This window comes from Colletotrichum scovillei (genome assembly GCF_011075155.1).
Source record: "Colletotrichum scovillei strain TJNH1 chromosome Unknown Contig00009, whole genome shotgun sequence".
NCBI lineage: Eukaryota > Fungi > Ascomycota > Sordariomycetes > Glomerellales > Glomerellaceae > Colletotrichum > Colletotrichum scovillei.
In genome coordinates this window covers 1,290,005-1,313,121 of record NW_023336267.1, presented here as the reverse complement: position 1 = coordinate 1,313,121, position 23,117 = coordinate 1,290,005, and the positions used below count along the sequence as shown (strand labels likewise).

The 23,117-nt window shown below is 53.3% G+C and overlaps 3 protein-coding genes across 3 annotated transcripts; all 3 read right to left on the bottom strand.

The window, feature by feature from the left end:
• Positions 1-2,821: 2,821 nt before the first annotated feature.
• Positions 2,822-4,210, bottom strand: HER10_EVM0003106 (D-lactate dehydrogenase (cytochrome); the record flags this gene model as incomplete). Its single annotated transcript, XM_035472792.1, has 5 exons — positions 3,581-4,210; positions 3,297-3,526; positions 3,053-3,234; positions 2,966-2,995; positions 2,822-2,899 (listed from the first exon to the last, which is right to left on the bottom strand). The coding sequence occupies exons 1-5, from the start codon at positions 4,141-4,143 to the stop codon at positions 2,822-2,824; spliced, it is 1,083 nt and encodes a 360-aa protein (XP_035329045.1). The 5' UTR covers positions 4,144-4,210.
• Positions 4,211-5,711: 1,501 nt separating this feature from the next.
• HER10_EVM0004540 (fungal specific transcription factor domain-containing protein) lies at positions 5,712-10,390 on the bottom strand. The gene is made up of 3 exons (XM_035482958.1): positions 9,015-10,390; positions 7,750-8,677; positions 5,712-7,666 (listed from the first exon to the last, which is right to left on the bottom strand). Exons 1-3 carry the CDS (start codon positions 9,187-9,189, stop codon positions 6,091-6,093), a joined length of 2,679 nt encoding a protein of 892 aa, XP_035329228.1. The 5' UTR covers positions 9,190-10,390; the 3' UTR covers positions 5,712-6,090.
• Positions 10,391-15,140: 4,750 nt separating this feature from the next.
• Positions 15,141-16,963, bottom strand: HER10_EVM0006846 (glucosidase II beta subunit-like protein). The gene is made up of 2 exons (XM_035476419.1): positions 16,785-16,963; positions 15,141-16,717 (listed from the first exon to the last, which is right to left on the bottom strand). Exons 1-2 carry the CDS (start codon positions 16,881-16,883, stop codon positions 15,215-15,217), a joined length of 1,602 nt encoding a protein of 533 aa, XP_035329537.1. The 5' UTR covers positions 16,884-16,963; the 3' UTR covers positions 15,141-15,214.
• Between the last annotated feature and the right edge of the window lie 6,154 nt (positions 16,964-23,117).

Here is a 23,117-nt window from a genome sequence, read left to right as displayed (position 1 = left end):
TCTCTTGTCATCAGCCAATGCCATGGAGACATTGTTGTACAGAACGTGACCAGCTGGAGCGCAGCTATACATGACCATGTAGTGATACTCAAGATCGAGGCATATGGTCAGCAACTCGGATTGGTCTGCCTTTAGATTCTCGTGGCTCCTTCTCCAACGCGATAACGCTCTGTCTACATGCTGTACTTCAGGTAGGATGTCGGCACCAGGTGGTGTTGATACTCCCGGTTTCCGAAGGGACTGAAGGAGTGTACGCAATCTTCTTGTCTCGTTAAAGAGTTCGTAGTAGCTCTCCCAGAGAGCGCTGTCGGGAAGTAGGCTAGCGAAGGTCGTGGAGAATCGGTAACGTACTGCCTCGCGCTGGCTTTCGGGCAAAAGCGGACGCAACCCCAAACGCAAGCTCAAGTGTTCGTCGGTTAAATATATGAAAACACAATTTAGCTGGTTCCATTGCTGCCGCAAAGTATCTTTGGCAGACTGAGTTGTCGATTTGAGCGGTTCCTTGTTTGTGCTTTGTTGATCGTAGTCAAAACAACAGCCTTCTTGAGCCAGAGCTATGGCATTCGAGAGAAGCATCCTGCAACATGTCAAAGGTCCGTGGCCAACTATAAGAAGAGAAAGGTTTGACACTCAAACTTGGTATGATGTAGCACTTACCATGACATCTTATTACTTCTATAAGCAGGAGCGACAATATTGAGGTCTTCGAGGAGCGTTGCCATGCCGTATCTTTGCTGGCTCGTCAACGAAGTATGCTGTCCCGATTGTGTACCCAGCGGTTCTCTTTGCAACGAGTTTTGAGATCCCGTGACATTACTTTCAGGTTCCTCGTCATTGCTGAATGCGACTGTATTGTTGATTGCCTTGGGATGCCATTCAATTAGTAGTAACATGGATGCAACGGCACCAGGGGTACGTGTGTATGATGAGCCCCAGAGAGCTGACTGCAAATACTGCTGACAAATCTTCCACGTCTGCCAGTGTATTCTTTCTGAACGAATCTCACCGTGGAGCCCGGAGAGTACATGGTAGCGGGATGAGATCGTGATGAGTGTAAGAACTAGCAATGGCTCCTCGACTGGTAAGATGCCATACCGCTCACGATCCCGGTAGAATGGAGGTACGACAGGACGTATCGACCATATGATACTAAAATAGAAGTCGAGATACTCGATCAATTCGGTCTTGCTTAAAATTCGTCTTTTGATCAGAACGAACCGTTCCCAGTCGGCAGTTCCGCTTGGCATGGTGGGTACGATTGATGCTTGACTATGGCTAGTCACCGTCTGGGGCGTTACCTCATAGTCCTTGCATTGTTGACTAGCAGCAGTGAACGTAAGTAAGTCCAGGTCATCGGCTGTGTTGTGCAGATGGGCTGAGATAATCCTCCTACGTGCGGATGGCTGCGAAGCTGGTGGAGACGGCTCGATGGGTGAAGGCTCACATTGAAACACTCCAGCTTCAGCCGCGGCTTTCTCAACGTCACTGGGACAGTCGCCACCACTACGAACGTTGATGGAGCCGGTTGCATTTGCTTCGTTGTTGAGGTTGCCTATGGAGGCTGGTGAGATTGATGGGTCTCGGGGCGGCTGATGTCTTGGGCGCCTGCGGGATGCGTTCCTCGTGCTCCGCATTACGCACTCTCGTCCGTCGAGCTCGCATCGCTGGCATGGCTGAGACTGGTCTGAAGGGTTGGCAACACAGCGAGTTTTGCGCTTGCGGCACGTCTCGCATGATAAGTATGCCCTGCGTATCTTTGAGCTGGGCGGAGACGCCGCCCTGTTGGGCGGTTGAAATTGAAGACTACCTCGACTGTCGGAGGACATATTTTGAGCTGCACAACTCTTATCAATAACTCTGATCTGGCAATGATGGAGACGGGAACAACATGTGAGGATGAAAGCGTGTAAGGAATACAATGATGCTGGTATGGGTTGGGAGTACAGGAACTTGCTTGGAGGAGGGATGCGGGGTTTCTTATACTCACCTCACTCAGTGAATTAGTGGATTAGTAGGTAATGATGTACCCCTCGGTTGTGGACCCACCCACTGACCTCGAAAGTGCTGGTCTATAACGTTCCACCACTACCTATGTTAACGACCCTCGGAGAGAGCATCTCGATCTTCTCTGTACGGTCTAGGCATCTAGACCACATTCTGATCTGCAGCGACTTTTGAGAGAGCACGAAAGACACATACGGAAAGTACTGGAGCGACCAAAGGGGCACGGCGTCCAATGTCGCAAAATGCGAATTCCACATCCAGAAGGTCAAGTATCTCGGCCGGATCGTGGGAATCAATGGAAGCAGGATGGAATCTGGAAAGGATCCAGCAGTGCTCAGTTGAGCGACACCAGTATACGTCAAGGATTTTCAAAGCATTCTCGGATTAGCAAACTCCTATCGAAGGTCCGTCAAGGACTTCGCGAAAAATGCATCACCACTAACGAAGCTTGCGAAGAAGGATATAACATTCGCGTGTGATGCTGGTTGCAAGGACGCGTCCCAATGGCCTTGAAAAAGCCTTCAAATCAGCACTCATCCTCAAACATTCCTACCCAGAGAAAGCTAGAGCGATAGAATACGATTCATGGGACTATTTCAACGCTGGCTATCCGTCACAGCCAGATGACTTACCCCAGCGACCGAAAGACTCTAAAAGAAACGATCTCTCATTGCGGTCTATGGAGTCTAAGTACGTCACACATGGTTTCAGAGGAGCCAACTTCCAACTTCATTCATCAAATATCTTGCCAGGATTCATGAGCCAGCTAGATTTTCATGTCAGCAAAGGCGTTGCAACGACTCATACTTTGCGTAACTCACTGAGGATCCAAGCGACCTTTGATAGCCTTCATTACCCCAATTGTGTCAGAGCCCAATTCTTCAAGTAAGCAATGCTACGGCGGCTTTTAGTATCACTTCATCACGTGTCGTTGGCATTCCATGAGTGCGCGCCGACATACCTTCTTCCCAATGCCGATGCCATGTTCGCCCTGTTTGAGTATCAGCGCTGAACAAAGTTCAGACACAACAATTGTCCGACGTCTTACCGACACAGTTCCTTCCATCTCTAAAGCTTTGTGCATCATTCCATTTATGAAGCCCTTCACGTTCGCCACGTCCGATGGTCTCTTCGGATCATACATGATCATCTGATGGAAGTTGCCGTCACCAACGTGGCCAAGTACGCTGGAGAAGAGGCCCATCTGTATTGCATCGTTTTTGGATTCCTCTTCGATACGCGTTAGCTTTGCATGCAAAAATTGGGACAGGCGAATTCGGTTTGTACACTACCTATCATTTGTGCCATACGTGAGATTGGAACTGCTACATCGGTAGACCAGATTTCCGTGCCCTCCGGGCGGGCAGCAAGGCAAGCCCAAAGAGCTTGTTTGCGAGCGGACCACAAAGAGTCCATGTCTTCTTTCTTCTTCGCAGAGAGAAATGTCTGGCACTTGGAAGAACTACTGACGCTCTTTGCCAACCGAACACTGTCCTCGATGTTTTGTCGCGAACCTGAAAACCTAGTGTGCTTCGTCAGTTTGAAATAACTGTGATCGATGTGAAGAACCACGAACTTGAGAAACAGAGTCGGTAACTCTTCCCACATCTTTCCTCCCACTCCACCGCTCTTGTTTATGACTTTCATCTGTTCATCATCCATGAGTTCGCAAGCGGCGAGGTTGATGCCTTTGCGAATCATCTTGGACGCCGCGTCCGCAGCATCCTTTACGGTTAAAAATGTAGCGGTTGCCACACTGTAGTCAGATGGTACAACCGCTAGTTTTAGGGTTGCCTCCGTGATAATTCCAAGTGTGCCTTCGGATCCGGTAAATAGGCTGTTCAGGTTGTAACCAGCCGAAGTCTTGCGCGGCCGACGCCTGGTCTTGATGATAGAGCCGTCCGCTAGTACAACAGTCAAACTTAGAACATAGTCCTTCATCGTGCCATATCTCATGGCATTGGTTCCACTACAGTTCGTTGCAATCATGCCACCAATCTGTGCCGTTGGGCTAGGATCGAGAGGCAAGAACAACCCACTTGCCTTGAGCTCATTGCTTTCGTTAAGTTGAGTCCAGTTTACGCCAGCCTGCACAGTCACATCCAAGTCGTCTGGGTGAAACTCCACAATCTTGTCCATAAGGGATAAGTCAATGCAGACCCCGGGGTGTGTGGAGGAAAAGTTGCCCTCTACACTGGAACCCGCGCCGTATGGTACCATTGGGATCCTGTAGCGGGAACAAATCTTGACTATACTGGCCACATCCTGCGTACTTGTTGGGCGTACGACAGCTTTCGGCCTGACGGATGAGTTGGATGTTGACCACTCTGAATATCCGTGCTCTTCTATATCGTCTTCGTCCGTGCTCATCGAAGCGTCTCCGAGTTCTTGGCGAATTTGTGCGATTCCCTGATGGTACATCCTTAGTCTCTCAAAATGCAATAAGTCACGTTAATGAGGTGCTGTAGAAGTCAAAACATACTTTCTTTGTAGATGCTGGACTGGCATAGCTTCTAGTCTGCAGTGCCTGGAAATCACCCCGACCAGTTTGTTCATCTGTCGGGTGGTTTCTCTGCATAACAGCAAATGAGAACCCGCCCTCCTTCATCATGAGTCGCACCCTCTCGATACTCCGCCGACTCTCCTCCGCCACAACCACAGTCTCGACGCCGGGCCTATATTGGGTATCAGTGCATTAACATCAGATCAGATCAGACCTAATCTTGGGTCAGATCAAACGATCTAGAAGCCATGTAGAAGCCACAGAAATGACCCGACAGAAAGAAAACTTAAATCTTGGGGATCCGATGGGATGAGATAAATATGAGATGGGGGTGGGATATATCGCAAACAAAAAAAGAATATTTGATGCCATACATGTACCGCATAACCTCAGAATCCAACCTCATCTGATGAATCGCACGCAAATCACCCGCCTCCACGGGCCGCAGCCGTAACCGCGCCGTCGCGACGCAGACGGTATGCTGCAGCGGCATCGAAGCCAAATCTGCCGCCGACGTCGCCATCATCAAATCGAATCAAATCAAAACAATATGATTCAAGACAATTCGAGTCCAGTATACCCTTACCCCCCGCGTCTTCAGAAACCTGCAATGTGGGCAATCTTATTACCCCGTTAGGCAAGTGACGTGCGTGCCCAAGCTTTTCAACGATGCTGCATTGCGCACAGGCGTGACAGGTAAGGCGCTGGTCGAGGATGGACACTAGGTACCTAATTACACCATGACTGGACTGACTGTGTGAAGGTTGTTGTAACAAGCATTTCCCGTCTCTCTCTTCCAAATAAAGCAAAGGCCCCCGAACCTGAGCAACTGGGGTCAGATCGGCAATTATTGCCCTCGTGACGAGCGAAATAGAGAAAAGCTTATCTATCCGTATTTCATGCTTGGAGGGGGGAGATCTTGACAAGGTTTCGCATCCTTCGAGAACAACAAAACAGTCCAGAGTCAGGAGACTGCGCCGTAGTACTGCTTGCAAGTCTTCTGCAACCGAGCCCGAGCGAGCCCTGTTAACAACCTTTGCCCGCAGCCTGCCGCATACCCCCTTCAATCTGCTGCCGAATACCCGGGGCCCACGTCGGCCGGCACTTCTCCACACTCGCGGAGGCAACCTACTCTTGACAGCGGGATGTGGGACTGTCCGGAGAGGCACACGCAGGGTATTGAGTTAACGAGAAGATGAGAGTGATTACAGTAGGTATATTGGGGCGACATTTCATCCAATGCCACCACCAGAGGTATATACATGTACGCGTAGAATGCCGCCGAGTCCAAACCCACCCAAAAGGGTCACTAAACACCCAGGTCAGCTACGACACGCCATCCAGCGTGCAAACGGTAGCTTTGAACACCTGTATCGCCAGAACCGCCGGTAGACAATGAACCGTGGCCGACATAAAACTCCTAGTTCCGTTTGTGCAGATGCTCCCAGTTCACGCCCGTCCAGTCCTATTCCCTTTTCCTATCCAATAGTGTTGAAGTATGAGTACATCCGACCTCCTCTGGCCTAGAGCATCCACCTGTCCATCCAACGTCAAGATCAATCAACGTGCTGACAGGTAGGTTCTCATGTCCCTAGCCATAGACCGACCCTGCCGCCATTTGGGTATCCACCGTTCTTGTCCTCCGGTCTCCGTCCGTCATAACCGCCATTATCCCCTTGATGTTGTTGCTGTTGATGTTGCTGCTGCTGCCGCGGGTCCATACCAGGATTCTCCCCACCGACGGGGCCTCCCACGGGACCGCCGGTACCGGTTGCCATCCGATCATGCATCATCATTCCGTTCCCCATATCGGGGTAGCCTTGGGCCCCTTCACGTTGATTGGTATAAGGTCCAGGATTATGTTCTGGGTATTCGCGCGGCCCCGTCCCACCGCTGCTAGGGCTCCAGGCTGTATCATATACGGGCATTCCCATCGCTGCCATATCGGAGGTGTTGCTTCGAGTCAGGCCTAATGGGCTCATAAGATCGACACTGCTTGCGTCCATGTCGACTCCGCCCATACCACCCGTCAAGCGGTCGGACCCAAGGTCGATTCCCAACCCCATACTTGGTATAGTAGAAGGATGGTGCATTGAGTTGCTTCCGAGGTCGAGCCTTTGTTGTTGTTGCTGCTGCTGCTGTTGCTGCTGCTGGTTGTTGCTATTGCTCTCTTCGTTGTCGTCAAAGACTTCGCCCACAACGCTCCCTCTTTGTTGTCCAACTTGTCCCCAGCCTTGCTCCATCATGTGGTGCGCCTGACCTGCGGCAATCATCGCCGCGGCGGCTGAACTCATCCCAGACATGGCGGGACTGAGTTGTGTTCTCATACTTCCTGGATTCTCGCCGGCAGCGGTGAGCAGCTTCTCTGCGAACTGTTTCCGGGAGTTGTCGCTTGCACTCAGTGTACGCACGAAGAACTCGATAGGGTCTAGACTCGCCCCCTTTCGACCGCTGCCCAGAACACCCATATCGCCTGACGTAAAGTCCATGGCGGTTGAGAAGCCAACACTTTCGCATGCTCCCAAGACATTAACGCACCAGGTTCCGATTTCGAAAATCTTCTCCATGATACCCATTCCGTGAACCTCGACAGCTTTGCTAGGCAAGCTTGATAAGATCGAGGCCGTATCACGTGCAACTGTCAGAGGGAACGAAAAACACATGCTGTTCCCACCGCCGACACCGCTGCCCGAAGATACCCCACCTCCTGAGTCGGCCGGGTTGGTCCAGCTCAGAAGGCCTTGCCTCATCGACGACTGCCACACAATAAGTCGAAGCCATTGTTGTGTGATGAGTAAATCGGCTTTCTGAATGTCTGTCGGCTCTGGCGCCCCGGCATCTCTCGAGGCTGACGTTGAACCATAGGAACCCATTAGCTGCCCATGAGGCTGGGTTGGTGGTGATGATCGCCCATGTGGGCGGAGGAACGCGGGAGGGAGGGAGAGAAGGTTTTGCAAAGCCAAAAACGTTGTTGCGCTGACGCGGGGATCAGACCCCTCATTCCAAGCCGTCACGAACGATTCGTCCAGAGGAGTGTAGGATGAAACAAGCTGCAGAAAACCGGCATGAATATCGGGGCCTTCGTAGGGTTGCCGTGTTGTTGGTAGCGATGGTGTTCTCTTGAACGTAATTGGCTTGTTGCGGAGAATCGCAAAAGACCTATGTAGCACAGGATGCGTTAGTATCTCGGATGCGGCCTCGCATTATACGTTGGCGTGACCTAGCGGCCAGTCGTTACTAACCTTTCTGTGACGAAGAGAATCCAGAAGACCCTCTGTCGGCATAGCGTTTCCTCGCGACTCAGCCCGTAGTATGTTGAATCGTCCTGGAGTCCTAGGTCCTGTGCGTTGGTCAACGCTTCCCGGAGGTAGTACCACGATTTGCGCGATTGGTTGATTTCAAAGAAGGATGTGCTCAGGTAAAACGACGAAATCACGGCGGACAGGGACAAATCCTCGAGGAAGTCGTACGTCTGCCTCGTCGAAATGGTCTCGTCGAGGAAAAAGCGTCCGACGACTTCCCAAGACGTGGGTCCAGGTGCGCCGATGCTTTTACCAGACATGTGCATCGACGTTAAGGCGCATAGGGCGTAAATCAGGTTCTTCTCGCTCGGCGTCATGGGTCGGTTGATCGTTTCGCGGACGGTCGGCATGTAGATGAGGGGCATGATGGGGTAAATGTGCTCGTAGTACAGCTCGACCAGCTGGGGGATCATGTGGAAATAGCTCCTCGTTCTCGGTCGTAGTTCATCGCTCGAGAAGATGCCTCTGGGCTCCGGTACATTGCTATGTCCTGGGTTCGAGGTGACGGCAGCCCAAAAGCTCGGCGGGGTCGATGCTGCGGACGCGTTGGACGAATGTTGAGATGTCGCTTCGCCGAGGTCGCTACCGCTCATCCCAATGTCGACGCTGTCTAGGTTCAGCGGTGGGCATGCTGCTGATAATCGACGCCGCACATACTCTGTAGGACTCTCGAGCGCAGTTTCTGCATTGAAAGGTTTCTGGACTTTTGGTTGCTGCTTTCCTTGGGACGACTCCCGGGCGCGTAACTCATTTATGACCCGTCCATGGCCACGCTTCGGTCCTCTTTTCTTGGGGACATGTTCGCGCTTGCAGGTGAGTGAAGCGTGCACACATTGCTCACAAGGGAACTTGCCATCGCAACGGATTCCTATTGCCAGTTAGTTCTCATGAGCTCCATCGTATGAGAAACGAAAAGAATGAAAGACGTGGCAAGAGACGTGAGTTGCGGACATGGAATGAACAGTTCTTGATGATGGATGTGAAGATGGTGATGACGTGCAGCAAGCAACGTCAGCATCAGCATCAGCAGCAGTAGCTAAGGCGGGATGGTGGTACCATGAAGCCGACAGATGGACTGCCCGGGCGGCAGACTGCTGGGAAGAGGAAGAATCGCACGAAAGTTCATGAATGCGACGGACGGACGGCAGGGGATGCAAATTGAGATACGACGATAATAGTAACGTGAGAGAAGTGGAACAGCATACTTCTCCTTCGACAGTGATCGCATACGGTCCTCTTTGGCGGCGCTGACTGTTGTTGGTGGTGCTGCTGCTGGCTCTTGGTAGTGGCGGCGGTAGTGGTCGCGCCTGGTGACTCGGCCTTCACTTCTGCAGAGCCTGCTCTGCTCGCAGCATTTCTCGCGGAATCTGTGTCGTCCATCACTCAAAACATGACGCAATAAGAATAAGGGAACAGTCGAGAGAAGGGAGATGGCAGAGACAGGCTCAGGACTCTTGTCACAGGGGTGACGGCCGTTAAAGAGTTTGAGCGAGAGATTTCGCGGTGGAGTGATGATTTGTCGCAGTCCAGCAGAAAAGCAGTGCAGTGCCAGAAGCAGAACTGTCGTGGAGCAACAAGCCTCGACTCGGACAGTGCTGCAGCCCAGCCTCCCCCCGGTCAAAAAGCCAGTTCCAGTCCACTCTCGGCCGCCTCAGCCCCTCACCGGCAAGGGAAGGGGAAGGAGAAGGAAGCTAAGGTAAGGTAGGGTCGGTAAGGTGTGGCCTAGCTGTGAGGTGAGGTACGTAGGGTACGGAGGAGGAAATGTATGTACGAATAGCTAGCGGAGGTAGCGTCTCGTCTGTCCTCGCCTCATCAGTCGAGGTGTCGGTAGCTGGCTGGTGGGATGGCGTCGGGGGGTTGTCTTGTTGATCGTCGCTAGCGCATGAAGGTGTTGGTTGCTGCTTAGGTTTTTTTACTCCGTGTCCGATGTCTGCTCGAAGACCGTCGGGATCGGCTGCCGGTCTTGTCCTGACCTGCCCAGTTTCTGTCCAGTCTTGTCTCGTCTCGTCTGGACGTCCAGTGTCTGTCTGTCTTCCTGTCTGGTCTTTCGTTGTGCGTGCGGCGTGCGGTGCGGTACGGCGTGCAGCTTGCGGCTTGCCTGTGCAAATGCGGGGAAAAAAGAAACGACAGTTCGAGGCGAATGAGAAGCGGAGAGAGAGAGAAGGGGGGAAAGGATGAGTGAGGGGCGGCCACGAGCAAAAGGAGGGTTCGCTGCCGTTTCTGTATCCGTACTGAGGTAGGTATACTGTGTACTAGGTAAGGTGAGTAATAGTAAGGTGGTAGAGCTGAGGTAAAGGTCGTGTGAGGTGGTCGTCTTGTGAGTCAGCTGATGAAAGAAGAAGTTGAGAAGAAAGATCGATCTGATGACGACCTTGGACCAAATCGACGGATGACCTTGGAGATGTGCGGGGGAAAAGGGTTCGAGGCCAATCAACTTCGGATGAGCTGCACAACGGAACGGCAAGGCAACGGCTCAAAATAAGGCAAATGGCCAGAAGAAACGAGGGAACAAATAAGTCGTCAGTCCAAGACGTTCGAGTCCGTGTTGCCCCCTTGTTGGTAACCCTTCTCTCGTTTGGGGCTTCAGCTGAACCTGAGCTTCTTCAGTCCCAAGTTTGCCAGGGACCTGCAGCTATTTTGGATCAAAATGATTTGCGGCGCTATTCCGGCCCCTCTGCGAACGGAGCCATTTGTCTGGCTCCTGGAGACGTGCCCGGCATCCGCCCGCTCATGCCAAGCTCCATCAAAATCCTCCACTGAGTACCGCCGAGCGGAGCTAACCGCAGGCACCACCCCCGCCGTTATGGACCACATGTGCGAGCTTTGTTCGTGACGGCGAGCCAGGGAGCCCCGGGGCAACCGCGTCCTGGGCTGCGTCTGCGTTGACTCCAGCGTCAGGGACTCAAGCTCGACTCGAGCTCCAGAGATCCAAGATGCTTAATTCTCTCCTCGTGTGCCCAAACTCTGCTTGCCATGCCACGTTTCGACCTCGTTCCGGGAACCAGTCCCCGAGACCTCTGAATCACTTCATGGTCCAGATATGTCTGCATGTCTGGGACTTTGTTATGGTCTGGTCTGGGGTTGCCGCATCATGCTGCACCGTTGGAATGTACGTGGCCATCGACAGAGCCTCCGGGGTCCGCAACCAAAAGCGCGCGTTCGCGTTGCATCAGATGCCCAAGACTCGCTCGAGTCGAATGCGGAACTTCCCAGGCAGGCTTCCTGATCATCACTGTACGCATATACCTTGCATGCGATGCAATTTGCGCGGTTGAGGCGGTTTGTAGACGATATAGGGTCGTCGATCTATCCCCGTCTACTACGACTCAATGCCTGTCGATTTGCAGCTGTCAAAATCTTGTACGTGCTCAAATGAGGGGTTTCCGGGGTCCTGAACATTCCAGAACGATCCGATTCAGGGAAATTGCTCTGATGCCGGCGGCATCCATATCAACGGCCCCTGACATGATGCGGAGGTGGCTCATCGAACTGTAAAGACAAGGCAGGGATCGCCCAGCTCGAATGTCAATCAGTCTTGGACGACAGTGGTGTCAAAAGCTTGGTATCATAGCGTTGCAAAGAAGTTGGGGTCTATTTCGAAACCAATATCGAGTCCCGGAGTCCCCGATGGGTGCTGTGAAGGTAATATCGCCAACGGGTTCACGGTTACCTGCGGTTGATCGGGAGCTTTGTGAAGAGCGGCGCGCGCGGACCTCATCCGCCCTGCGAGGCAAAGCACTGACTTGATGATTTTCTCGACAAGTACGGAGTATAGTACGGAGTCCTGGCCGCTGGTACGTGCTCCCAGCAAGGCCGAGAAGATCAGTGGTGTCGATGATGGACTCGGCGATGTCCTTGGCGTTTCCTCTTCCAACGGCGCCGAGAGACTTGAGCGTAGAAAAGTGGACACCGGACTCGGGGAGAATCTCCTGAACGGTCTTGACCTAAGCTGATGATCAGGGCCCAACATGAGGAATTGGCATGCGGCTTCGTTGACTGGTCCGCATAGTCTTGGTCGAGGACGTCGAGATAGGGACGACGGCCGAAAACGCCGGTCGACCGAGTACGTACGCCGTTCAAAGGGGTTATCGGTGTGCTCCCGAGCCGACCCGGAACGAGGGCGTGATGTTTCTGCTTGCAAGTTGCAAGGGGCAGGTTGTAGGATTGACGCTTTGTCGTTCTATCCACTTGGCTGGAACTCTCTATGCTGCTGCCCAGTCGAAGTTGTCATGAACAATGGGCAGCCGGAAATCTCTTCTTCCAGCTGGCAATATCGCCTAGACTAGCTCAATCGGAGCATAAACTTTGTCAACGGGCGCTGCCGCCCAATGTGTCCTCCACTCACATCCACATTCACCTTGTCTGCAATATCCCTCCTTACCAAGAGGTTGCATTTCGAGGGGCGTGCCAGGGCCTTGGGTCGAGTGGATAAATTTGTCGGTTGAACAATTGAACAGCCCGACCTTCGGACGACGCATCCGTGGCTTATACACATGGCTCCCGAAACCATATGGTGATGGCAAGCCATCCCTGACAAGCAATAGTATTTCGAAGCTGTATTGAGTCCTACAAGGCTACAACAACAAATCCGAGTATTGCTTCGGATGCCGAATGGAAGTCCATGTCCGAGATGGTAGGTAGGTCGAGGTCAGAACAACGAGCTTCGATCATCGATTCAACTCAATTGATGAGGACTCAGCAGCAGCAGCAGCAGCCCACGGCCCGCACCCAGAGACGATGGCGAATCGGCAGTCGGGTGGTTTAGTGAAACTTCTAGGTATACGACAGGCGCAGGGGAAAAGTGCCGATCCCATTTTGCTGAGCCTTGCAAGTGCCGACTTTGAGTTGATGTTGCAATCATGGCCGGTAGGTGACTCCGAAAGTGTGACTCCGCGAAGTTGGTAGTGCAATGTGCGTGCGGCGTGCCCCTGAACCGACGATGCCGAAGAACCTGTCCCAGCAGAATGATTATGCCCTTGAATTATCAATTCCAAACTCATTTCAGGATCCTGGAGAAGCTTAAGACGTGACATCTTGGCTGGGCCCCAAATAGACTAGATAGCAGAAGTAGAAGTCGAGGCCAAGACTTCAGGGTCGACTCCTCAAAGTCTGAATATTTTCTCTCTCTCCGAGTTGAGTTGTGTTGTCGGGTCGTATCGTGTCTACTATAGGCCCTAGCTGCGGTTGATAGAGAGAAGCTCGAAGACGCTAAGCACTGCCTGCCCGCCAAGGATCAAGAACTTAGTGGCTGCCAAGCGGTAAGGTAGTGCACGGGGGGCGGCAGGCAATGCGACGGGCGACGAGAGGTCAAGGCGAAAACGACATGTCGTATGCAGTGTGGGCATTTGACGTTGCTAGCTTGCACAGGTCCCCTCGTACTCAGGGCACTGGCGATATGATCGTTAGAAGTCTAATCTGCGACAGACAGCTTAACAGCCTGAACTGCCCAGGCAGGTAGATGATGAAGGGACTCTGGAGCCAAGGCCCAAGGAAGCATACGTGTTCCAATCACTTACCATGTAACTCCGCCTCCTCCGGATTCTCTGCCTCATCAAAACAAAGAAAACTCTCCATCAGGGTTGGATTGGGTCGGTTGAGAATATTCGAGTGGCAGCTTTTTTCCCGGAGCCAGTCCCGGATACCGGGGAAGAGGGCTGAGGGAGTCTGAGGGAATCTGAGGGAGTTTACGACGGGGGGCGGGCTAGCCATGGCGATGGATCACGACTGAAATTTGAACCGAGATTGGGAATGAAGAGAGAAAAGTCAGAGATGTGCAGATCGCAGATATTCTGCCTCAACGCCCATGTACTATTTGTCAACGTTTACGGCGTCGGCAGGAGAGGTTGTGATGTCCGGCTACCGGTGCCTGCCTCACTCACACCGACAAGCTGAGCAAGCAGTGAGCACGTGTGTGCGTACCTTCCTCTGGACGGAGCAAAGGGCAGGTCACGCCTCGGCGGGGGTGCCTTCCTCCCACGTCTCGGAAGGAGGTGATGCCGTTGCCGCCCTCCGGCCCGGCAAGTGGGATGCCCCGTCCTGCCATTATCGGATGGTGCCTTCCTACCTAGCAAAGGGGCACCTCCCGTTACTACCTCCCACCTTCCTCTGTCAACTTCAATAGTCAAGGCAAGAGCTTTCGATTGGCAATTGCTATGAACTCCAGGAAACCCGGCAGGTCCCGGACGTGACTTTCCGAATGAATAACTCCAGTCCGGTCACGGTGGTAGTCCGGCGGGAATGTAATCACGTCGTACCGCGGACGTCCATGCCATGGAAGCCGCGGGGTCTCGAGTAATCAGATTATCTGAAAAGCCAAGCATTGCTATGGGCAGAAGTCTCGGCGTTGCTCGAGACAGGACAAGAACGTTAGTCTCCGCAGAGAGGACAGAGCGGAGTTCGAATGTCATGGATGTTGGCACCGAGGGTTTGGCTCGTTTATTTGTGTTCTGTAGGGTTGATCGTGGAAAAGAACATTTAACAGCTCAACAAGATGCATTTGACCGTTACATTCCTCGGTCTCCAGTAATTAATGCAGGTAGGTATTGTCTCACACGAGGCTGCTTCATATGAACTATATGGAGTGACGTTGCCAACATCCCTGCCAGTTCCTCACAACAACAAAGCATCGAGATAATGGCCTAGACTACGATCGAATTAGACCTCGTTGAGATCCGTGAGAGACGGCAGTCGACACCATGACCCTGAAGATCATAGCAGTCCAGCTATTGTGGATCCAGTCGAGTGTAGCTAACCAAGAAGTGGTCCAAAACATTGCCGTTTCGGGATCCCGTTGGGTTGATCGGGATACCGAGTCCGGGTGTGACATCGAATTGCTTCCAAGTCCGACGTGGCCATTAGATCGAAAGAAGAAATCAACATTCGCCCGCCTCGTCAGTGATTCGTACTCGACGCCCGTTGAATGACTATCATCTCGGGGTTGAACCCGCATGATGCCATGTTGCAAATTGATGCCACCGATCGTATAGTTTCCGACAAGTCCGATTGCTGCCCGAGGAAGCAGAGTGGTTTAAGCCTTCACCAATACAGTCTCCTATTAGATTGAGCACCGGAATAGTCTGCCGGTTTGAGAACCGAAGGCTTCAAAGCCGAACAGCCTGAAAACCGAAGAGTCTTAGGACCGAACCGTTCTGAGAACCGAGCCATTTCCATAACTGAACACTCCTGAGAACCGAGCGAAAAGGGGAATTGAAAGGGTACCTTGGATTTGTCGACGCATTCGTGACATTACAAAGGCAAGTAGTCGGCCGTAGAGAAACACGTGTGCAGTTAAAGAGACTCTCGAAAGCATGGGGGCCAACGTACGGCCCTCTGTATCATTCAGCATATCAATACAAGAAACATTCCAAACGCCAATGCTAGGCCATCAAATCAGGGGAGGGCATCATTACAGCTCCTCCTTGAAGAACTGCTCTTCGCTGCCCTCTTGCTGTTGATCCTGCTTCTCTTGCTTCTGACCCTTTTGCTGCGTCTTCTTCTCACCCTCTACAACCTTCTTCTTCCTCTTTCCCTTGGCCTCCTCGCCATCCTCGCCGTCAGAGCCGTGATCAACAATGCCCTGGATCTCTCTCTGCGCACCCGGCTGCTCCACCACCTCGAGCTTCCATCCCTTGTCGCCAGCGATCCGCTCCAGCTCAGCCCGCATTTCCTCGACGAGCTCAGGACTCAAGTCCAGCTTCTTGAGCTCGTCGTCGTCGAGCATCTCCGTGGCGCCACCCTCGGCTTTGCTCTTGGCGCTGGCAATGATTTCCACCAGCGGGCCGTGACCGCGTCCGGGCAGGTAGCTGCGCGGCGGCGAGAGCTTCGTCGGTGGCTTGCCCTCCTCGTCCGCATCGCCGAGCACGTTTCGCGCACCAACAATGACGCCGCCCACGTTGACTCCCTTTTGGGCCTTGTCTCTGACGTTAGGGTCTTGCTGGGCCTGCTTCAGGAGTTCTGCCGCCTCTTCCTCATCCGTTGCGGCAGCGCCCTCCTGCTTGCCAACCATAGATTCCTCGGCTTCCAACGTCTTCCGACGATGCCACTCTGCCTGAGCGGCGGGATCGTCGGAGGGGAGGATGAGCTGGCAGCTAATTGGGTTCGCGCTCGTGGCCCTCGGCGGGAGGAAGGCGACGTCGTCGCACAGGCGCGGCGTGTTGACGACCATGAGGTAGGCGCATGTGGTGACCTCCTTGATCCAACCGATGCGGTCTCCCTTCATGCCCGGCACACAGTGGTACTGCACCTCGATCGTCCGGTCGCGGCCCGTCAGGTCGCAGACGGTGCCGCCTTCCATCTTTTGCACGAGATACCGCTGGTCTCCCTTAATCTGCAGATCCGTGTTAGCGGGAGGGTCTCCCGACTTTGTCGTCTGCTGATGCTGCTGCTCCTGGCCTTGTCGCTGGCTAGGCGACTTCTGTACCCTGCCGAGGACGTACTCGGCTGTGTGGGGGTCGCGGACGGGCGGCTGCCCGTTGGGGACCGTCGGGAGGGCGTGGAACTGGGTAATCTCGCGGTTGTAGCAGAAGCTGTAGCTCCACCAGCCGGACATGAAGTACAGACAGTTGCCATCTAGCTCGTCCAGCAGCTCCCAGCCGTGCGCCGAGGCCTTTGCCAGCTCGCGTGCCTCTTCCTGCTTCGCGAGCTCCGTCGCCGTGTGGTTTTCGGGAGTCTGGGGCTCCAAGATGGGTATCGAGCAGAGGTACTTCAAGTCAGCCGTGTTCATGAGCTCGTATCGCTCAAAGACCTCAGAGGAACGGCCATTGTCGGCGTCGGTGGCCTCTCGGACGTTCTGGGAGACGTCGGAAGCTGTCGAGAACTCGGCCGAGTAGGCAGAATGCGGGTTTGTGCGGTCCAGTAACGCCTGCGCTTCGTGTTCTAGTATGTAGGATTCCGAAAAGACTATCTCGTACTGTAGTTGCACTCATTGTCAGTTTGCCCGCCAGAGCTTCCATAGAACTCCTTGGGATCGGACGAACCTGGGGATATGCCACGAGGTCATCGTGTATACTGAAGCCAGGATGACGAGCCCCGCACAGCTGAGCCGTGGCCAGCAAAAGTAGATTGAAACGGCGCATCGTGCCGTGTGAATGAAGGTTCGCTCACATGCAGAGAAATTGAAAGTTGTGGTGGTGAGGTGCCCGTTGCTCGTGTGGCCACCTTGAAGCTGCTTAGACAATCGCGCCGCGCATTGGCTACCGTGGTTCCGTAGCTCACAGGTGTCATCTACAGCAGGGTCCCGCCCAGATAAGATCGCCGGTGTTTTGCCGGTGGGGATGCTCCGATAACGAAGGCGGTCACGTGCCACGACGATATCATTGGACGTCAAGAACAACCACCTTGAGGACTAAGGTACCTTATGGAATGCCAATTACTGCGATTGTATCTGCACAGAATGAGTTATGCAACGGTTACAAAGAAATTCAGCTCTATAATTCTTGCTGTAAATGGAATTAACATTCCACATAGTTGCACCTACTGCACTGCCAGTCTACTAGGATTCAGCATGCGCAATTGAGAAGTTGCATCATTATCTGGAATATAACTCCTCAAGGCCGTACCGGACGCCCAGACTCTGAGTTCGAGGTTGCAAGAAGAGCCATCTGGGTGTTGATGATCTTTGATGAGTCGATGTCAGAACTTTCTGGGTGGATTCAGCTTCCGGGGGCGGTACGCATGTTCGTTTCTGGCCAGGTAAGATCTCGCGAACCTCATTACCTACCTTAGTCACAGGTAGCGAGGTTAGATGGAACCATTGAGATTTCAATACGCTTAGGAGTCGAGCTCACTCGAGAAGAGTTAAAATTGCAGTGAAAAGGCAGTGCAGAGTGCCCTTTCTTGGCATGGTTCGCTAAGGGAAGCTGGCGAACCACGCCGCCTTGCAGCGCGATATTCACAGCCACCGTCTTCAGAACCAACGAGGCAGATGCTATTTGGCCGGAACTTGGATATCACATGGGTGTCATCTTTCAGTCAACGGGGCTCGAGTCGTAAACTCACTGTTGCTTTTAGATATCACGGGAATCCGGAGATCATTGCCTAGGGGCCTTGGCCTGAGTAACACAAATGGCCGAGATTCCACTGATCGAGTGCAAGCGTCTTTGGTGCATAACAGTCATCTTATTGCAAAGACTATATACTATTGACGATATACGCACCACATACCTAGATTCGGTAATAGCGAGTAAAGTTTCCGGGTCTTCACGTCAAAGTATACCTAGGTTTACAGCCACAGGAAGGCCCGTCCCGACGAAGCATGAGGACTGTAAGACGCCAGATTGCCTCCAGTGGCGTTGAAATCGCAGTGAAGACTCCCATAGGTAAGACTCTGGATTGTGACTTTACAATTGGCATCTAGGAGACTCCTACTCATGGCGAACAGTATCACGCTTTACGCCATCGGGCTGTAAAGACGTAACTAAAGGCGGCGACTATCATGGCGTGTCACTGAGGCTCAACATCATCCAAGTTCAAACCCGCACTGTCAAGTATATTGAAGGCATCTTTCTGTCACTAGAAAATACATTGTCGCCGCGGTATCGGCGACAAGCCCGCCCCTCGCGCGCAGATATACCGTCGCCGGTCTGGAGAACGACCAACACGCGCAGATCCCGCAACGTACTTTTCCCCCGCCCGCTGCCGCCACACCAATACCCCTCCTCGACGACTAATTCGTTGGTTGCTCAAGGTAAAATGCTGACCGCAGCACGCAGAACCGACAGCATCGTCCGTGCCGCGCGTGATCGGAGGAGGCCAAACATCGCGGCAGGCTACCAGGCAACACTCCTCCTGCAGGCTCGACTTACATGACCCAGTCAGCCGCGACCGCCCGGGGTGGGAAAGAGAAAGCGAAACAGATCATCAACAAAGGAATCCAACACAGCTCCTATCAGAAGCCGGCGCTGCGCCGCAGTGCGGTAAAGTACCACGCAGCAAAGATATTGTGTGTGTATCAATGTGTGTGGTATCCGTATCGTCTGTGAGTGAGTAGGCGGCACGCCGATACGCTACGCCATGCGGATGCGGGTGGTTGTGGTATCACTGCGATGCGATGCGATGCGATGCGGCTCGGGGCCGAGTAGAGCACGGATGCCCATTCGGCGATCCAAAAGGGACGCTGTACGGTACGGCTACAGACTTTCCAGAAACTCACCATTGACAGTTCGCTCTCGGACGCAGCCTACTGAGGGAAAGAAGGCATGAATCTGCTCCCTGGGCAGTTAAAGCCAAGGCGCGTCTTCATGCCGTCCCGGATTGGATGACGGCAGACGGTTAAGGAAAGCAGAAGTCCTAGCGGCGGTAGGCTATTCAGGTTTCCCAGGGACTACTCCGTGTGTCTTGTGTATCTGTCCCCTCCCGTGTGAATGGTTGGATGGATGGATGGTTTGGTAAGGTAGGACATTGATGGTGTTACCCCTCTCTTAGTTCTCTCGAATCTCACCGAAATGGGCCGTGTCATGCCAGAAGCTGTTCAAGACACACGATAATTCAGCCCACTCGGCAGTGGGTACTGATTTGAGATATCAAGTAGGCGTTGCAAGACAGGCCATGCGAGTGCCATGCCATGCGGATGTTTGCTTGGACTTTTGGTGTCATGTCATTTTTTTCTTCCTCTTGTGTCTGGCACAGCCGCCGCACAGAAGAAACGACTGATGAGCTTCGTTGCTTGGCGGAAGGGAACTTTGAGGAACTTGCGATGGAACTTTGGCAAACAGATTTGGATCTGAGTCTTGGAACTTTGGAAGTCATGCCGTGCCAAGAGTGGCAGAAGTTGGCGCCATTCCACTACGAGGATTGAGTTCTGCTGGTGTTGCACGCAAAGGGCCGATGGCTTTATCCGTACAATTGAGATCCATAGAGTTTTTCGTTGCTTTCTTTCCAAAGAGAGTCAAGGTGAAATCGCTAATAAGATTGATGATTTTGATGATCCTTGGCGGTAAGCGCAGTTTCGGCGATAATGAAGGGTCACCGCCGCCATACTCCCGTACTCAGTTAGGTCGTAGCGTTGTATTCGTGAGACAGTCTACTCCGTAGAAGCGACGGCGAAAGCGAGATGGGAAACATCGGCATCGTGGGGGAAGATGAGATACAAGGAAATAACCCACCTGTGCATTGTCGTATCGTGTCAGTATTCGTACCTAATCCGTTGCAAACTGCGGTCAGTCCTTTGCTCTGCGACTGTCATAAACAGGTATCTCGCTGGCTGGCCCTGAGTCGCGACTCGCGCGCAGTTGTGCAGGGTGCAACGGGCGCCGCTTGTATCCGTACTGACGAGATAGAGAACAGAGTTTGGTGAGGGTTCGACAAACGGAGTGCAGATCTGCAACACACTAGAGCCTCTGGCAACTGGTTCTGGGCAACTCCATTCTCCAGCGTTCAAAAGCTGCCATCCAACTGGGAAAGGTGAGAGACGGAAACAATACACCAAACCTTGGGATTGGGATGGTGAGGGGACGGTAGGGGGGGAATTGGGGAGAACGACCCGGACGTGCCGGGGACACCCCCCACCCGTAATGCCAGAAGCCGTCTGATGACGGGAGATTGTCGCAGAGATGCTTGGACTACCGGTCCATCTACAAGGAGGGTCGCGGTTGATGACACCTCATCTCTCTGTCCCAGACTCCCCCGGCGGTAAGAGAGACTTTGCGGGTTTCTGCCAACTAATAGCTTCTGGCTGGGGGCTTCCTTGGGGGGTTACGGTGCATGCTGTGGGCGGGCTGATGGTTTGGGGCCCTGGAAGGAAAAGGGTGGGAGAGTCGGGAGCCTTGGGGCCCAATTCAGCTCAAGCAGCTGGAAGTAGCCGAAGAGGATCAACAGCGATGATCCCTCGAGGCGGAGCTGTTGCGAGATGTGGTGCGGGACGATCCCAAGCTTCTTTTGGGGGTGGGATTTGGTATGGAGACTTGAAATGTTTGGCTTGGCTGGTCAATTCTTTCGTGATGTTCCCAGATATTGGAAATTCCAGATTCCATGGGCCATGAGAATGGGGACGTGAAAAGGGACCCGCTGCGGTTCGCGCGTGCGGCGTCACGTTTTGACAAATTGGCATCTGAATCTGATGCCGATGGATCATGGTAGCCAAGATTAGGTGACTGTGTAGACGGAGTTGCGAGATGAAGGAGATGACGCTAGGTGAGGGCGATGCCGTGATGATGGAGACTGGAGAAAGGGAACTGGCACTTGCACGTTCCTTGGTCCCAGGAACGGGTCGGTCACGAGCGAGAGAGTTCGTTCGAGTGGAGGAGGAGGTCTGGCACACCTGGGCAGATGAGACGAGACGAGACTCAGACTGGCCGTGTAGGGAGTGGCCATGCCGCCGAGCTCCATGGATGGATGGTGATGAACTTGCACAGTTGGTGGAGGAGGAAGACGAGGACTCAGGAAGAGGAGGAAGAGGAAAGGGACCGGTACGTCCCTCCTCTCTTTCCCCCGAACGCAAAGAGCCAATCGTCGGAGCCGGCGGGGCGGCAGCCTCACTTTGCGGGAACAAGCCGTAGCCAATCGAGCTCCGCCCTGCGACGCTAGTCTTCTTCTGGAGCTGCGTGGGCGAGCTGTGATTCGTCAAAGCTGAACTCGGCCAAAAGTGGGGATCGAAGCTGGGGATCTGTGACTTTGGGGAACTTGGAAGTTGTACAAGTAGAAAATGAGACACAGGGACTCATACAGTAGAACAGCCGCAGCGTCGTGGAGTCGTGGACCACTTCATCTCGCTCACCGGGCAGAATGCTATCTGTACGGACCTATACAGAGCAACTCTTCAGTGGATGCCAGCACTTAACCCTCACTAGCGTCTGGTTTGCCAGCGGATGATGGAAGGAAACCGGCGCTGATGGCGGTCTAGCTAGGTACCTTAGGTAGTGTGGGGGGTTCTCCAACGCCTATTCAGTGATGACTGGAGGTAACAATGTACCTATCTTACGTACCTCCATTGAGGTAGAGAGAGAGGTACGTACTTCTCGAAAACGAGGCAAACGCTGTCGATTGGACCAACATCGCCAATGCATCACATTGGATGCCACCAGATGCCACTGGGATGCCACTGGGATGCGGAAGGGGGATGAGATGCGTCCAGTGACCGTCATCCGTATCGTCAACCACAACACAAGAGACAGATTCTGCTGGCGTCACTTTGTGGGTGCTGTGCATGGGATGGGGATTGGGCTGATGGAATGTGATGTACCCAGGGCCGCGGCGTGGTCGTTACAGCGTTGGCTGTCTCTCTCACGAGTCTGCAAGCCGCATGCAAGCCAACGCTCGACAGCCCATATTCTACTGGTTAGGCGTTTTTTCAACTTTGCTAGATCTTGCAATGTTTTGCTTTCCTACTTGCATCTTTGTAAATTCCATCAAATGGGATTTCAACGTGATGTGATACAAAGGCAACAGATGGCGGACTAAAGTAGTGGTGGTCAGCCAGCATCCGGGCGTCTGGGGTCCAGATCCAGAGCTTGTCACATCATTGCCGCTTCGAGAGGAGGCACTTTCATGTGTCGTTGGCGATGGTTGCCCATCAGAATACGATCCCCTTGGCCGTAGCAATCACGTAAAGACTGACCACACCAGAGAGGGGGGCTAGGAAGACATGCCCGTGATGGGATATCGTGCCTGAACATCATGGAGGAGGTTGCGTCCGTGGGTGCGCCGAGGCATGGGGTGACATGGCTTGGCTTGGGAAATGGACATCTCACATTCAGCTCTTTTCCTCTTGTCTCTGTCATCTCCATGTGTAAGTGCCCGTGGGCCCACGGCAAGCCGCATGTCGGTGCGCAACAAGATGCGTGGATGGATGAAGCCTAAAAGGGCCCGAAGGAGGTGGTGATCTGCCCGCCTGTGCCCTCCAACGTCACAAGTGTCGACCTACAATGACGAATTTGTCTCTGTTGGAGTTTCTTATTCCTCGGGCTGAGCAAGCATCGCACTAAGATACCACGCCCCCGCCGTGCCCCCTTGACTCGGGAATTCCAAGCAACGTACAAAAACACTCTGCCGTCATATTGGAATTTTGCTTTTTCTCTTGGGGTGGTGGTGCATCAAACATCCCGCGTTCTGCTGCGTGTTGAGTGAGTCTTGGTAATGGTTGTCTTGGGGGAATGCATGCCCGGAGTCTCTTCCGATCCCCCCGTCCCTGGTCCAGACTTGGAGATCAATCAGATTAGGTCGCCAGGCATGGGCTTGGTTCGACAAAACCTCGGGGCCCCTTGCGTAAGAACGTCTTTTGGGATGTCTTGCACTCTGCTAATTAGGAGAGGATTGAATCGTTGTTTGGTTCAGTAAACGTGTAAAGTGCCTGCATTGGAAGTCTTCTTGGTTCC

Excerpts from the sequence above, each read along its gene's own strand:
- HER10_EVM0004540 (XM_035482958.1), bottom strand. The coding sequence starts at position 9,189 with ATGGACGACACAGATTCCGCGAGAAATGCTGCGAGCAGAGCAGGCTCT. Across the intron at positions 8,678-9,014 it reads CGATCACTGTCGAAGGAGAA|GAATCCGTTGCGATGGCAAG; the intron begins GTATGCTGTTCC and ends AACTGGCAATAG. Across the intron at positions 7,667-7,749 it reads ATTCTCTTCGTCACAGAAAG|GTCTTTTGCGATTCTCCGCA; the intron begins GTTAGTAACGAC and ends TGTGCTACATAG.
- HER10_EVM0006846 (XM_035476419.1), bottom strand. The coding sequence starts at position 16,883 with ATGCGCCGTTTCAATCTACTTTTGCTGGCCACGGCTCAGCTGTGCGGG. Across the intron at positions 16,718-16,784 it reads ACCTCGTGGCATATCCCCAG|TACGAGATAGTCTTTTCGGA; the intron begins GTTCGTCCGATC and ends GTGCAACTACAG.